We start from the raw sequence: 13430 nt of genomic DNA, 5'->3' as shown, positions 1-13430 counted from the left end.
GATGTGAGAGATTCACCCCTGGGGGAGAGAGGGATGTGAGAGACTTGTCCCTGGGGAGAGCGGAGTGTGAGAGACTTGTCCCTGGGGAGAGCGGAGTGTGAGAGACTTGTCCCTGGGGAGAGAGGGATGTGCGAGTCTCATCCCTGGGGAGAGAGGAGTGTGAGAGACACATCCCCGGGGTAGAGAGGGATGTGAGAGACTCATCCCTGGGGGAGAGAGGAGTGTCAGAGACTCACCCCTGGGGTAGAGAGGGATGTGCGAGTCTCATCCCTGGGGGAGAGAGGACTGTGAGAGACTCACCCCTGGGGTAGAGAGGGGTGTGGGAGACTTGTCCCTGGGGGAGAGAGGAGTGTGAGAGACTCACCCCTCGGGAGAGAGGGGTGTGAGAGACTTGTCCCTGGGGGAGAGAGGAGTGTGACAGCCTCACCCCTGGGGTAGAGAGGGATGTGGGAGACTTGTCCCTGGAGAGAGAGGAGTGTGAGAGACTCACCCCTCGGGAGAGAGGGGTGTGAGATTCTTGTCCCAGGGGGAACGTGGAGTGTGAGAGACCCATCACTGGGGAGAGAGGAGTATGAGACCCTCCGTAAGATGTTGGAGGCGGGTCAGGTTAATTTAAAAGTAAGTGTCTCCTGACTCTCAGTATCTAGGCTCACACCTGAACAGTGAGTGCGAATTCAAGATGCTGAAGGACAGACAGTAGCTCTCAGTTCATGCCCAGCGAGACAGGAACACTTTCTGGGAAGCATTTCCAGAGAAGGTCAATGAATGGATAGAAATAGACAATAATGTTAGAGACATTGGAACGTAATGAAGATATTAAAGGGAATATAAACCAGGAGTGATCATTGGCAAAGTATGCAGCATAGAGTCATAGAGATGTACAGCATAGAAACAGACCCTTCGGTCCAACCCATCCATGCCAGCCAGATATTTCAACCCAATCTAGTCCCACCTGCCAGCACTCAGCCCATACCCCTCCAAACCTTTCCTATTCATATACCCATCCAAATGCTTTTTAAATGTTGCAATTGTGCCAGCCTCCACCATTTCAATATAATAATTATTTTAAAATAAGGATAAATTGAATGAAATCTCTTAACTGAACTGGGACTGCTTTTCTTTTGTAACTAGGTCCTTGCAACCTTTTATTCATTGCTCCATTTATTTTCTAGTTTCTTGCCCTGGTTTGAAGTTTTCTACAAGCTCCTAAACAATATCGCTGACTGCCTGGCAAAAGGACAGGTAAATATCACAATGTGTAAAATTATAACCTCAGTCAATCTACTGTATCACACATGTTAATGTGAGTTTGTTTGAATTTTGAGTTCTGCTACCCTGATGCACTTTGTATGGTATGATGTGCCTGTAAACCACACAAAACACCTTTCAACGTATCTTGGTACATGTGACAACAATAAATCAAACTCCTAATATGATGGAAATTCACCCAACCTGTACCCCTTCCCTTTAGAACGCTTCCAACCTTACCACGTGCTGACGTTTTTGAGAGTTTGCTCCTTTGCCTCAGTGCACTGGCCACCTCTTTGTGTGTTATAATAAGTTTTGTTTTCATTTCTGCAGGACAATGAAGTGAAAGAACTCTTAAGAATCCTGTATATTCACCCACCTCCCCAACCAGACTCTCCACTCAAACTTGAACTTGTAAGTTAAAAAGACGAAAGAGACTCCATTTATTTAGCATCTTTCACAACCTCAGGACATCTACAATCGTTTCATACTGTCCCCATTCCCACTTTCTGGACTGTGCACTATAGGCCTGTTAAAAAAGCAAAGCGATGTTCATTTTGTATACCTTCGATTAATAGGAATTATGACTTGGTCAGTATACCATCTTTGGATAGAGTCATAGAGTCATACAGTATGGAAACAGACTCTTCGGTCCAATTAGTCCATGCAGAACATATTCTCAAACTAAACCAGTCCCACCTGCCTACTCCTAGCTCTTGTCCCTCCAAACCTTCCCTATTCATGGACTTATCCAAATGTCTTTTAAATGTTGTAACTGTACCTGCAACCACTACGTCCTCTGCAGTTCATTCCACACATGAAACACTCTCTCTGTAAAAAAACTGCTCCTCATGTACTTTTTAAATCTTTTTCTATAGTCAAACAAACCAGCAAAACTGCCATAAATCCCTGAGATAAACTAGGGTACAGTACAATGGGTGGTTTTAGTAATTCTAGGTGGGGAGCATCTAAAATTGGCCATTTACTTTCTTTGGAAAATACATCTGCCCGATTTATAAACATAGCCATAAGTTATTTACAATCCAGATTGAAATAGGGTCAACAGAGTGAATATTTCAGGTTGATAATGTTTTGTGATGGAGAAAGTGAGGGCTGCAGATGCTGGAGATCAGAGCTGAAAATGTGTTGCTGGAAAAGCGCAGCAGGTCAGGCAGCATCCAAGGAGCAGGAGAATCGACGTTTCGGGCATGAGCCCTTCTTCAGGAATGTTTTGTGATATAAAGTACCTTCAAAGAGTAGTTGCTGTCGTAATTCGAGAAACACAACAGCCAATTTTCAGAGCAACAGCTCCCACAAACAGCAATGTGACAATGATGAGATGATCTGCTTTTGAAATGCTGGTTGGTTAATTATTGACCAGGGCACTGAAGAGAACTCCTCAGCTCTTCTTTGAAAGAATGCCATGGAATTATATACACCCAAGAGGCCAGCAGTCTGATCTGGAAGACAGTGCCTCTGACAATACAGCCTTTCCTCAGCACTGCACTCAGAGTGTCTGCCTGGATTATGTGCTGATATCTATGGAGTGGGACAAGGGCTCCCAGGTTCTGACTCAGTGAGAGCACTGCCTACTGATCTGTAGCTCACCTCAGCAAGTGCAGCATTTTGTTTAACATAAAGTTGGTAGTGTGTACATTGTAATGTGATATTTTAGAATGAAAAATAATACATAATACTGTTTCACAAGGCCCAGAAGCTGGGAGTTACAACAGGACGGTTTCTGAAAGATCAGAAGAGGGATCCTAGTAGTGGTATGCTATCGGTGAGTCGGGTGAAACCCGATAACCAAAGCCACTATACTGGAATTGACCAGATTAACCCAAACAGCACCTAACTTCAATCTAATTTACCTCAAGCAGCACCCCATGCATGCTGGCCAACTTAACTAGCAACTTGTGCTCCTATTGTGTAAAAAATGTGCTGTCTGCAGGCTAACGTACTCTAATTGTGCAGATTGTCAATCTTTCTTTTGTTAACAATGGTTTCCTAGTTTGCAAATATAACTCTACAATTCAGTCTTTATAATTCAAAGGATAGAAGCCTGGTAACTATAGAGTCAGTTTGCATGGTAGAGACCCCGATGGAGATCCTGAAGGGGAGCTCCTGATGGGGAGCTCTTGATGGGGAGATCCTGAGGTGGAGAACCTGAAAGGGAGCCCCTGAGGGTGGAGATTCTGAGGCAGAGATCCTAAGGGGGCTATCTAGATGGGAGATGTGAAAGAGAGACCATGTTCTCTCTGGCTCAGCTTGGGAGCAACAGGCCATCCAGGACAGAGCAGTCCGTTTCGGACTGTGTGAGGCAACCATTGGATACTTTCCCCTCCAGGTATCCCACAGGTTGCACTCCATCTCCCTTACAGATCAATCATCATGGTTAACCTATTGTTCAGTCTGATATTTCTTCCTTGGAGAAGGGAAGTTGACAGCCTGAAGGCTATGAATCAGCCTCTGTTGCAGGGAGGCATGAGTCCCAGTGTTGGCAATATTAGCTGTAACCAGGTTTCAGAAAGACATTGGGACATTTCTTATTGGGAAACAGTAAATCATTGCTGGAACATCAGGTCCTTTAGGCCTGACCATTGTCTCCATCGCCTGATTAAACTGCTGCTGTAGGCTCCCTTTCAAGGTGGGTGGGGGATGGATTAAAATGGGATGGGAGAAAAGGGGGAGAAGGGATACAGGAGACATGGGGAGAGAGAAGAGAAGGAGAGGGGAGGAACCAGGAGGGGGAAGATGTCAGTCTCCAGCATTATTAAGCATCCTTTTGCCTTGCACCTCTGTTAACTGCCTCATTACTCTCATTAATGCCTTGTGGGAACTACATTCCTGAAAATTAATCTCATTGCAACAAACACTGAGCAATGACACTCTGCAAACTGTATGTTTTATAACTTCAAATACAAACATAACTTTTTGATCTCTTCCCCTTCCAGCTTTCTTATTTTATTGCCCCCGACAGCAACAGCTTACCTACTATACCAGAGAGTGTAAGTATGACAGAGTGTTGGGGGGCAGTGGTGGGCTGCCGGACTGGGGCAGTGATCATCCCAGTGGGAAATCTGCTTGGCCGATGTTTGGCAAACTACCTGCAGGAACCCCTTCAATTTATATCAGGCACAGCCAGTGGAGAATGGTAATATCACTGATCTGGTAATCCAGGGCTAATGCTTTGGGAATACGTGTTGGAATCCGATAATGGCTGCTAATGGAATTTAAATTTGATCAGTAATTGTGGAAGTGACTGTTGTAAAAATGTATCTGCTTCACTAATGTCCTCAAGGGACAGAAGCAAAATTGCTGTCCTCTGGTTTGGACCTTAACTGGACCACATTGACACTCAACTGTCCTCTGAAATGGCCATTCATATCCAGGGCAATCAGGGATCAGCAAGAAGTAGCTTCTAGGTCTTGGGAAAGAATGCAAAATACACTCAAAATAGATTTGTACATTGACACACGCGCACACAGATCTGTCCAATTCGCTTTCCAACAAATCTCACCAAATAACAACCAGCCAGAGCTCCCATTACCATGAACCCCGCTGGAGACATGTATGTGTGAATATCGCTGATGTCAGGCAGAAAGAACATTGAACAATGCATAGAACTCATAGAACACTTATTAGACATTGTTCAGGATTTTACAGATGGTAGTATTTACTGCCCATTGCTTAAAAGGTACTGAAATTCACCCTGTCTCAGGCATGCTGCCCCATAGGCAATTAATGCTCTGGGGAGTCCCACCAGTCTAGTTGGCATCAGCTTCCTAGTCCCTCCCTGAAGAGTTGTGAACCCTCTGCTGGAACGGCACCCAGTCCCTGCAGGATAAGTAAGAGCTGGTCAGCAGGGAGGTTATTTGAAGGTGGCAAGGGCCAGGATAGGAAGCTCAGAGAATTGGGATTGGGAAGGCCTGTGCTTCTCAGGGTCAGAGCACAGGGAGAGGATATCTGGGTGGGGGCATCCATTTGGGAAAAGAAACCTGAAAAGAGGTCTTGATATTGGAGTAGGAGATGATAATGTCACATCTATTCACACACCAGAATTTTACACTCAATCTGTAAACCCAGTCATAGGGACTGTGAAATTCTAGTTTATGAGTTTAAGGTGCTGTTTTTTGGTAAGGTTACTGGGAGGTTCAGAGGCCTATTAAGAGTGACATTATATAGCCGTCTTTCTATAAATACCTCATATCACTGCAAAATGTACATAGTAAACCTTCCACTGAATGTTTTGCGTGAAGGAGTTAGAGTTGACTGAACTACAATACATTTATATCAGAATCAAGAATCATAATCACAATGAGCATGGATTTCTGCATTCTCCATACATTATTATTCCAAATCCGCCCTGCACCCCACCTCACCCTAACAGTCAACCCATGTAGGAAAAGATATTCCAGATTGATCATAGCTCCTGCTTCTGTTCAGAAATCTGCCCTGTCTAGTTCCTTTGCATTTTTCATGAGTCTCTGAGTGTCTCAGGCAGTAGCAGTATGTCGTACAGGGAGAGAGAACAGAGACATAAAAGGAAATTGATCTGAATTAATGATTTTGTGCAATGACACGAAACTGAAGAAGGTTTTACTCAGTTACAAAAATAAGTGAGGGATTATTGACTACTGTGTTGATATTGATTCAGTTTTTCTCATAAGATATTGCCCAATTTTGCATAATTCATTTCCTGTTTGTTGGCCAGTTTTGTATAAATGATTTTTGGCTTACAGAGGAACCTGACAGAATATGTGGTTGCTGTGGATGTGAACAACATGCTGCACCTCTATGCCAGTATGCTACATGAGAGACGCATCATTATCACCTGCAGCAAGCTCAGCACGGTGAGTGACAGCTCAGACTGCTGTCATTCTTCAATCTCTATCCCTTCCCAATTCTCTTCCAGCACTCAGCTTCAACCATCTATCTCTACAGAGTACAGCTGTGATCGGATCTACAGGGACAGTCTATATCTAAAGAGTTCATGGATTCTTGAACTGAGATGCCCTGACAGAACATTCAGCTTTCTTTGATCCATTCAGAGTTGTCTAATCTCACCCCAGATCAACAAAGTGGCTAGAATTTAAGACAAGACAATCAGGAGGATTCCTTGCTCCTCAGCCTTGTCAGTGGAGAGCTGTTGGAAGGTGCCTCTGTATAGGTGTTCCTGGACAATCCCAATTACATTACCTGCATTCAGAGAATGTTTGTACTATGGGTGTGGTATAGAGGAACATCTGGTCACTCTGGACCACACCAACCTACTGGACAGAGGTTGGCAATGGGAAAGGTAAAAACTTCCTCAACAATTTCCCTTCTTCCCAGTCAGAACACTCACGGCGGTGTTCACTGGCACTTTGCTGTGGTGATGAGCACCATCAATATTTCTCAATCATTGGCACCATGCTTTTTAGACTCTCACATGTTGTTCTCCTTTAATCCCTGCTTAATCTTCAAGCCTCCATTGTCTTCTTCCTTCAGTATTGGGGAAGACATGCCCCTCAATTTGTCAGAGGGTGGCCACAGGTTGTAGTCAGGAGCTTGAGTCATTCTCTGTGATTTATCTATTTGTAAATTGCTATTTGTTTTCTGTTCCACAGTTAACTGCTTGTGTACACGGCTCAACCTCGATGCTGTATCCCATGTACTGGCAGCATATCTACATCCCTGTGCTCCCTCCACACCTCCTTGATTACTGCTGGTAAGAAATCCTTTCATTTACTGTTACTTGGAGAGGGAGAGCTGGTAAACAGTAGGCATCTCAGTAATGGTTGAAGTTTAGTGCAGATGCTGGAGGTGAAAGGTCAGCATATTAACCCTTTCTCTTGTCTGTTATACTTCCAGTGCTCCAATGCCTTACGTCATAGGGATCCACTCAAGCTTGATGGAGGTGAGTGGGTCAGTGTGTTTCACTATCTCATTCTTCAGTAGTGCTGACAAATGCCATTCCTCAAAGTTTGTTTCTTTTTTCCCACCAAGCTCCATATTCTGACCACAGCCAAGGAACAAACTTTGACCTTTGGTAGCTCTTCAATGTCTCTGTCATCTCCTGTAGAAACACATTCCTTATCCTGACACTTGCTTTGCTTTCTCCCACTGTTGCAACAGGATAAAAGTCCAGATAGAATAGATACATGCAGAATAGTGTTCAGAAGAAACAATAACAGAAGGACAAGATTGTGAGTTCAAACCACATTCCAGAAATTCAGAATGCAATCGAGTGGTTCAGACAGATATTAAAGATCTTATGGTACTTCACAATAGAGTAACAAATTCTCCCAGTATCTGATCCAATAAACCTCCACCCAAAACATAACCTGTTTTCAGAACCATTCAGTATATATTATGGCCACCACACCAAGTTACATAATAATAGTCACTGAATTTCAAAATCCAAATAACAGAATGAAGCATTTTTGAGGTGTTTTGAGGTGACAAGACACTGAACATTTCCCAATCTATCACAATTGGTTTTCCAGTCACGAGTCTCATTGATATGAGGGTTAGGGAATGGTCTATTGGGTATGGTCACACAGACTGAAGTATCAGAACTGACTGTGGAGAAGACAGTGAATGTAGCACTGCTGAATGGGTTTACTCTGAGACATTCCTGATGAAGGGCTTATGCTCAAAATGTCGACTCTCCTGCTTCTCGGATGCTGCCTGATCGGCTGTGTTTTTCCAGCACCACACTTTTTGACTCTGATCTCCAGCATCAGCAGTCCTAACTTTATCCCAGATCCCTATCTTTCCCAAAGTAAATGCGAATGAGAGAAATGAAAGTTTGTTCCTTCAGATATCCCTTTCTTTTGCAGAAAGTCAGAAGCAGAGCGCTGGAGGATGTGGTTATATTAAATGTTGACTCAAATACACTGGAATCGCCATTCAATGATCTGGATAAGTTGCCGCCAGATGTGGTGAGTTCACAGTGACAAAGTAAGCCATGACATTCCACTGCAAATGAGAGTGACTGAAGGGAGTTAGCAGTATGGCAGTCTTGTTATTGAATTAGTAATCCAGAGGTTATGCTAAACCCTGGGCACAGAAGTTCCTTCACACCAGCTGGTGAAATCTGAATTCAGGTAACAGACTTAGAATTGAAGACTACAGTGATCGTAAAACTATTGTCAGTTGTCATAAAAACTCATTTAGATCACTACGATCCATAGGGAACTATGATTTGGAGGTGTCGATGAAGGAGCGTCGCTCCGAAAGCTAGTGTGCTTCCAATTAAACCTGTTGGACTATAACCTGGTGTTGTGTGATTTTTAATATAGGAAACTCGGTTTGCTGATCTCACTCAATCTGCATGTAACTTCAGACCCACAGTGAAGTGATTAATTCTTAATGGTCTTTGATTTGGCCGAGCAAACCACGCAGTTACATTAAATTGCTTTGAATTCTAAAAATGAAAACGAGTAAACCTTACCGCTTCGACCACCCAGGCAGCAGATACAACAAGAGAGAAAGTGAGGGCTGCAGATGCTGGAAATCAGAGCTGAAAATGTGTTGCTGGAAAAGCGCAGCAGGTCAGGCAGCATCCAAGGAACAGGAGAATCGACGTTTCGGGCATAAGCCCTTATTCAGGAATGAGGGCTTTCCTCATTCCTGAAGAAGGGCTTATGCCCGAAACGTCGATTCTCCTGTTCCTTGGATGCTGCCTGACCTGCTGCGCTTTTCCAGCAACACATTTTCAGCAGATACAACAAGGGCAAACACTGTCTGATCAACACTGTCAAGTCCTCTTTGCTAATGTGTGGGGACCTATGTTCTGTCTAGGCTGCACAGACGCTGCTTTGAAGGCCTATGCAATGCCAATCAGCATTCTGATGCCATTCCGAGCGTTGGCTTCTCATTTCAGAAATCCCTGCTGCATACCTGCAGAAGAAACCAAAATTAGAGGGAATGTAGCTGGAGTCTAGTGCCAAATGTGGGAGAGCTCAATCTGACAGAGCAGTCAAGCAACAATCTGACATAGTTACGTACAGAATCAGATCTTATACATAATGTCTCAGATACCACCATCACTATCTCTGAATATTGTCTGTCCCACTGCCAGGATAGCCCCAGCCCAGGTGACAGCAGAGTAGTATATGGGAAGGAAGGAGTTCCTCTAGGAATCTTCCACATTGACACCAGACCTCATGAGGTCACATTGCATTAAGTCATGGACGCATATTTGCCCCCACGTCTTTTTTAAGTCTTTCTCCTCTCACCGTAAAAATGTGCCCCTTGCTTTGAAATGCCACATCCTAGGGAAAAGACACCCTAACATTAACTCTATCTATATCCCTCATTATTTTATAGACTTTGATAAAGCCATCTCTCAACCTCCTACACATCAGTGAAAAAAGTCTCAGTCTATCCAGCCTTTCTCTATAACTCAAACCAATCTCTTGCTTGTCATCTAGCCTCTCACTACTTGTTCCCCACCCCCGGCTGATCAGTCAGTTCCATTCCATGTTGAACGTCACTTGGATTGGGACCGGAGGTGGCTCGAATGTACTCTAGGTGGAGGACTTCAATGTCCACTACTAAGAGTGACTTGCCAGCACTACTATGGACTGAACTGGTTGAGTTCTAAAGGAAATTGCTACCAGGCTGAATCTACAACAGGTTGTAAAGGAACCAACAAGAGGGAAAACCAGATGTGACCTCAGTCTCACCAGTCTCCCTAGCACAGATACACATATCCATTATAGCAAGAGTGATCGGTACACTCCATGTGGAGACAAAGTGCAGCTTCATTTTGAGGATACTCTTATCATCTTGTGTAGTTATAGAGTCATAGAGATATACAACACGGAAACAGACCCTTCGGTCCTACTCATCCATGCCGACCAGATTTTCTAAATTAATCTAGTCCCATTTGCAAGCACTCGACCCATATCCCTCTAAACTCTTCCTTTTCATATACCCATCCAGATGCCTTTTAAATGTTGTAATTGTACCAGCCTCCACCACTTCCTGTGGCAGCTCATTCCATACACAGACCACCCTCTGCATGAAAACGTTGCCCCTTAGGTTCCTTTTAAATCTTTCCCCTCTCACCTTAAACCTATGCCCCCAATTCTGGATACCCCCAACCCAGGGGAAAAGACCTTGTCTATTTACCCCAGCTATGCTCCTCATGATTTTATAAATCTCTATAAGGTCACCCCTCAGCCTCCAACACTCCAGGGAGGACATGTTGAATGGATTCAAACAGATCTGGCAATTCAACACTGAATATCAATGAGGCATTGTGGACCGTCAGTAGCAGCAGAAGTGTATTCAGCCACTTTCTGTTACCTTACAGTCTGGTATATCTCCCACTCTATTATTACTATCAAGGCTGGATCAACCCAAGTTTAATGAAAAGGATAGGAGACCATGCCGGAACAGCACTGGCTGGAACTGAAAATGGGTGTCAACCTGGTGAAACAATAAAACAGGATTACTTGCATGCCAAATTGTAGAAGTAACAAGGGATAGATACAATCAACATATCACATATCAGCTCTGCAGTCCTGTCACATCTAGTTATGAATGGTGGTGGATAATTAAACATTCCTGATGAAGGGCTTATGCCCGAAACATCGACTCTCCTGCTCCTCAGATGCTGCCTGACCTGTTGTGCTTTTCCAGCGCCACACTTATCAACTCTGTCTCACCAGCATCTGCAGTCTTCACTCTCTCTGTGTGGATAATTAAACAACCAACATAGAAAGAAAACTCTATAAATGCCCCCATCCTCAACAATGGGAGAGCCCAGCACACCAGTTTTAAAAGATAAGGCTATAGCATTTGCAGACATAAAAGAAATTTGCTCCCTTCCTTCCTTGCACACTAAAACTAGATGATTGTTGTTGAAAGTCAGTCATCTCAATCCCAGATTGTAACTTCAAGAGTTCCTCAACGTAATGCTCTACCCAACCATCTTCAGCTGTTCCATCAGTGACCTTCCGTCCATCATTGGGACAGAATGAGAATATTAATTGATGATTGTACAATATTCAGCACCAATCATGACTCCTCTGATACTCAAGCAGCCCACTCCTTGATGTTCAATGATTTTACGTCATTGAATACCCCACTATCAGCAGCCTGAGGTTGCCATTGACGAGAAACTGAATTGAACCAATCATATAAATACTGTGGCTACAAGGAGGGAGGTGGTGGGGTAATGGTAATCTCACTGAACAAGTAAACCTGAACACCAGGCTAATGTTCTGGGTCATATATTTGAATTCAATCATGGCAGATGGTGAAATTTGAAATCAATGTTATCAAGAATGGAATTTGAAAACCTCTTCTAACGACAACCATCTAACAAATGTCAATGTCACAAAAATCCATCTGGGTCACTACTGTCCTTTCGGAAAGGAAATCTGCTTTCCTTACCTAATCTGGCCAACATGTGATCCAGACCTACAACAGTATAACTGATTCTGAACTGTCCTCTGGATCTTTGGGGATGGTGAATAAATGCTGGCCTCATCAGAGATGCCCACATTCCATGATTCTGAAAAGGGCAGGTTAAAGGCTAAGATTTCAGCCAAGAGTAATTCATCTCTGGAGAAGAATTGGGAGGAGGTGAGAGTTTAAATGGGAAGTGTTGATGGCTGCCCTCGATGACCTCTGACCTCTGAGGTTTTGTTTGTTTCAGGTGTCCGTTCTGAAAATGAAGTTGAAGAAGCAGTCCGCAGTTACTGGCGATGTGGTGGCAAGAGCCTTTCTCAGGGCACAGGCTGCAATCTTTGGAAGCTATCAGGATGCTCTTAAATTTAACTCTGTGAGTGTCCACACTCACTCAGACCCAACTCCATCTCTTCCACCTGTACCCTGTCAACTTAGACTTGAAGACTCAATGTTCAATATGGAGGCATCTTTCCCAAACTCACCAATTGTTGGAAACAGCAATTTTTACCTTTACTCTGAGGACTTTGAAGATATCAGGAAGGGGCATATAAATCTTATTGTGAGACAGCAAATAATTAGAGAGAGAATGAAATTAATTTGAATGTACAGTTATCATTTGATTGTACAGAGGAAAGATTGTTGTTGAGGAAAGATACATTTTGACAAAGCTTTCCGTTTTGAACTCATTAGGACAACTGCCAAGAATATAAATTCTGGAGGAAAATGTACACTTCATTTACAGTGCTAATTACATGGCAAGATTGACAGTTAACAGCCAGGCGCTGTTTAAATGTAAACTTGCATTAGTGTTACTGTAGGAACATTCAGAGGTTATTGGCCAGAGGCCCGATGTTAAAATAGAAAGAAACAAGAAAGGATATGATGGGGCGGAGTGTTCAACCATAAATTCTTTCCTACATATTAATGTTAAATGTGAGTCCACTTTCCCAAGAGATTGAGTAAAATGACAAAAATTATAGAAATGTAATTATTTACTCATTAATTTTTACGTGGGGTTAATGTAGTTTCCTTGAGAGCTTAATGTTTTGGCTGTCACATGGCATGACATGATGGTGTCCAAACTGCCACAGCCCAGAAACCTGATCTCGAGAGGGACAATTGTTGCTGCTTTCTATAACAGAAAGAGTTCCTGCCCCTGATCATTACTTGTCTGTTGTCCATTGGACAAGGGAAGGGTAGAGGATAATGAAGAGCTAGAATGGCACTGGAAACAGATTCAAAACAGACTTTTTATGTAAGTTGGATAAATACTTAAAGAGGAAGCATCTGCTGAGCTTTGGGGAAAGAACAGGGTAGTGAGACTAATCAGATAGCTCTTTGACAATGGGCCAAATGGCATCCTTTAATGCAGATTAATTCAATGATTGGTAACAGTTCAAGGAACCTAGGAAAAAAATGGGAAAGAAGAGAAGCTATGGGGTAATGGAGTCTGTTTTCCTTTATGCTTAGGATGAACCAGTCACATTTTGTGAGGAGATATTTTTGAATCACAAACCTGCCTGGATGAAGGATTTCCTGCAACATGCAGTACATCTTCAGCTCTTCAAACAGGTGAGACTTGGCTTCCGCCGCCTTCGCCTCCGCACCTATTTCTTTAACCAAGACTCCCGCCCACCCTCTGACGACCCCTTCTCCCGCCTCCAACACACCCCATCCACCTGGACACCCCGTGCTGGCCTCCTACCTGCCCTCGACCTCTTCATATCCAACTGCCGCCGCGATATTAACCGCCACCTGAACTCCCCCACCCC

General features: G+C 43.6%; 1 protein-coding gene across 1 annotated transcript in view; it reads left to right on the top strand.

Annotated features, from left to right (window-relative positions):
* LOC122552390 overlaps positions 1-13430 on the top strand; it is a 71125-nt gene that overhangs the window by 34030 nt on the left and 23665 nt on the right. The window contains exons 6-15 of the mRNA XM_043695140.1: positions 1173-1242; positions 1582-1662; positions 2957-3031; positions 4203-4256; positions 5991-6101; positions 6858-6958; positions 7102-7147; positions 8073-8174; positions 11906-12031; positions 13129-13293. Coding sequence (XP_043551075.1) covers positions 1173-1242; positions 1582-1662; positions 2957-3031; positions 4203-4256; positions 5991-6101; positions 6858-6958; positions 7102-7147; positions 8073-8174; positions 11906-12031; positions 13129-13293 — 931 coding nt within the window. The remainder of the gene's footprint in view (positions 1-1172; positions 1243-1581; positions 1663-2956; positions 3032-4202; positions 4257-5990; positions 6102-6857; positions 6959-7101; positions 7148-8072; positions 8175-11905; positions 12032-13128; positions 13294-13430) is intronic.

Source organism: Chiloscyllium plagiosum, chromosome 8, assembly GCF_004010195.1.
Source record: "Chiloscyllium plagiosum isolate BGI_BamShark_2017 chromosome 8, ASM401019v2, whole genome shotgun sequence".
Taxonomy (NCBI): domain Eukaryota; kingdom Metazoa; phylum Chordata; class Chondrichthyes; order Orectolobiformes; family Hemiscylliidae; genus Chiloscyllium; species Chiloscyllium plagiosum.
Note: the sequence above shows the minus strand (reverse complement) of the source record. Positions and strands in the feature narration are given on the sequence as shown.